This window comes from Globicephala melas, chromosome 20 (assembly GCF_963455315.2).
Source record: "Globicephala melas chromosome 20, mGloMel1.2, whole genome shotgun sequence".
NCBI classification, from domain to species: domain Eukaryota; kingdom Metazoa; phylum Chordata; class Mammalia; order Artiodactyla; family Delphinidae; genus Globicephala; species Globicephala melas.
In genome coordinates this window covers 18270292-18272376 of record NC_083333.1, presented here as the reverse complement: position 1 = coordinate 18272376, position 2085 = coordinate 18270292, and the positions used below count along the sequence as shown (strand labels likewise).

General features: G+C 61.2%; 1 protein-coding gene across 7 annotated transcripts in view; it reads left to right on the top strand.

Annotated features, from left to right (window-relative positions):
* The first annotated feature begins 107 nt into the window (after window positions 1–107).
* TTC19 (tetratricopeptide repeat domain 19) overlaps window positions 108–2085 on the top strand; it is a 38763-nt gene continuing 36785 nt past the window's right edge. For 4 of the 7 annotated variants that reach the window (XR_009560473.2, XR_004040581.2, XM_060291096.1 and 1 more), the window contains exons 1-2: window positions 108–313; window positions 393–517. Coding sequence is in view for 2 of the 7 variants with exons in the window: in XM_060291096.1 (XP_060147079.1) it covers window positions 124–313; window positions 393–517 (315 nt within the window). In the remaining 5 variants the exon portion in view is untranslated. Of the gene's footprint in view, window positions 314–392; window positions 619–2085 lie in introns of those variants that run through there. The other 3 variants (XM_030861343.3, XM_030861345.3, XM_030861346.2) reach the window with 3 other exon arrangements.

The following is a 2085-nucleotide window of genomic DNA, read 5'->3' as shown; positions in this document are numbered from 1 at the left end:
CGGGGCGTGGCGGACGCGGTGACGTCGAGTACGTCCCGACCAATCGGCGGGCGCTCGACGCCGGTGGCGGGACTTCCGGGGCGGGACTTCCGGGCCCCGGACCGCAGTCCGCAGAGGACGCGGATGGCCATGCACCGGATGCTGGGCGCGGGCCTGGCTCTACGTCTCCTGCGGGTGGCGGGGCGGCGGGGCCGGGGCTGCCCGGCGCGCCTGCTGCGGGGTCCGGCGGGAGGCCGAGCGCCCGCGGCGGACGTGCCGCCGTGCCGAGAGGCGCCGCGCGGCCTGGGCCCGGGCCTGCTGCCGCTGCTGGCAGGTGAGGGGCGCGGGCCCGCGGACTGGGCGGGCCGGGCGGGCCAGGCCGGGCGCGGTGACCTCAGCGCCCCTTCCCGCAGCGCTCGCCTGGTCCTCGAGGCCCGCCCCGGCGGAGCAGGAGCAGGAGCGGGAGCGGCAGGGCGCGGGCGGGGCGGCGGCCGGGGACGCCGAGGCCGAGATCATCCAGCTGCTGAAGCGAGCCAAGGTGAGGGCCTGCAGTGACGGTGACACCGGTGGACGGAGGCCCGGCGTCTCCAGTGCAGGTGGAGGCGGCGCCGGGGGCAGCGGAGTTAGCCAGCGTTGGGGGTGAGAGCGCCGGCCGGGAGAATTGTGCACACGTGTGGCGTCCTGATGGTGCAGCTTAATGCGGGCCGTGCGCGGTTTGGTCCTTCTCTCTCTCCCCCTCCCCGGGTTATCGCGTCTGTTCCATTGGGCTGACTGCCGCCACCTGGCCAGCAACGTCCACACCGATGCCCGCAGACGGCGGGGTGTGCCGATGTGCCAGCTCCTCTTTGAGGCTTCACCTGCCCCAGACTAACCCCTGATCTTCAGTGCCCCCCGGACACCTCCCTTCACCGTCTCTTGTTTACTGCTACCTACCTAGTTTTCCAGCCTGGACGCTTCATAGTCATTTTTTAAACTTGTGGTCCCTAACTACCACCTCCTGATACACTTAGAGTCCAGCAACAGATCCTTTTTGGATTTTGCCACCAAATCCAAAATATTTCTCAAATATGCCCCCTTTTCTCTGTCTCTCCTGCTGTCACCCTGGCCACGCTGCTGCAGCCTCCTAACTGCAAGTCTGGTCTGCCCTATTGGCCCCCTGCCACCCAGTCTTCATGCAGCAGCCAGAGTGATTTTTTTTTTTTTTTTTGCGGTACGCGGGCCTCTCACTGTTGTGGCCTCTCCCGTTGCGGAGCACAGGTCCGGACGCGCAGTCTCAGCGGCCATGGCTCACGGGCCCAGCCGCTCCGCGGCACGTGGGATCCTCCCGGACCGGGGCACGAACCCGTGTCCCCTGCATTGGCAGGAGGACTCTCAACCACTGCGCCACCAGGGAAGCCCCCAGAGTGATTTTTTAAATGTAAATCGGATCGTATCACTTCCTTGCCCATAAACCTTGAATGACTTCCCACAGCATTTGTGATAGAACCCGAGCTCCCTGCCGTGGCCTGAGACCCTACACGATCCACCCTACGTTGCTTACCTATTTGGCAGTTATCGTCAGGCTCACCATCCTCCCTTCACATCTGTTTCCTTTCATTTTTGTTTTTTTTTTTAGAAGGAATTAATTAGTTCTTTTATTTTATTTATTTATTTTTGACTATGTTGGGTCTTCGTTGCTGCGCGGGCTTTCTCTACTTGTGGCGTGCAGGGGCTACTCTCTGTTGTGGTGCACGGGCTTCTCATTGTGGTGGCTTCTCTTGTTGCGGAGCACGGGCTCTAGGCACGCGGGCTTCAGTAGTTGTGGCACACGGACTTAGTTGCTCCGTGGCATGTGGGATTTTCCCGGACCAGGGCTCGAACCCGTGTCCCCTGCATTTTCAGGTGGATTCTTAACCACTGCGCCGCCAGGGAAGCCCTTGACTGGTTTTTGAAGAACCATTTTCTTCAGCCTGTAGGGCCTTTGCTCGTTCCCTCACAATGACTTGTGAGGGTCATTTTCCTCACAATTCCTTATTTGGTTGACTCTTTCTCTTCCTTCTTACCTCAGTTTAACTGTCACTTCCTTGGAAGGCTTCTCTGACTCCCATTGAGGGGGACCCCTTATTG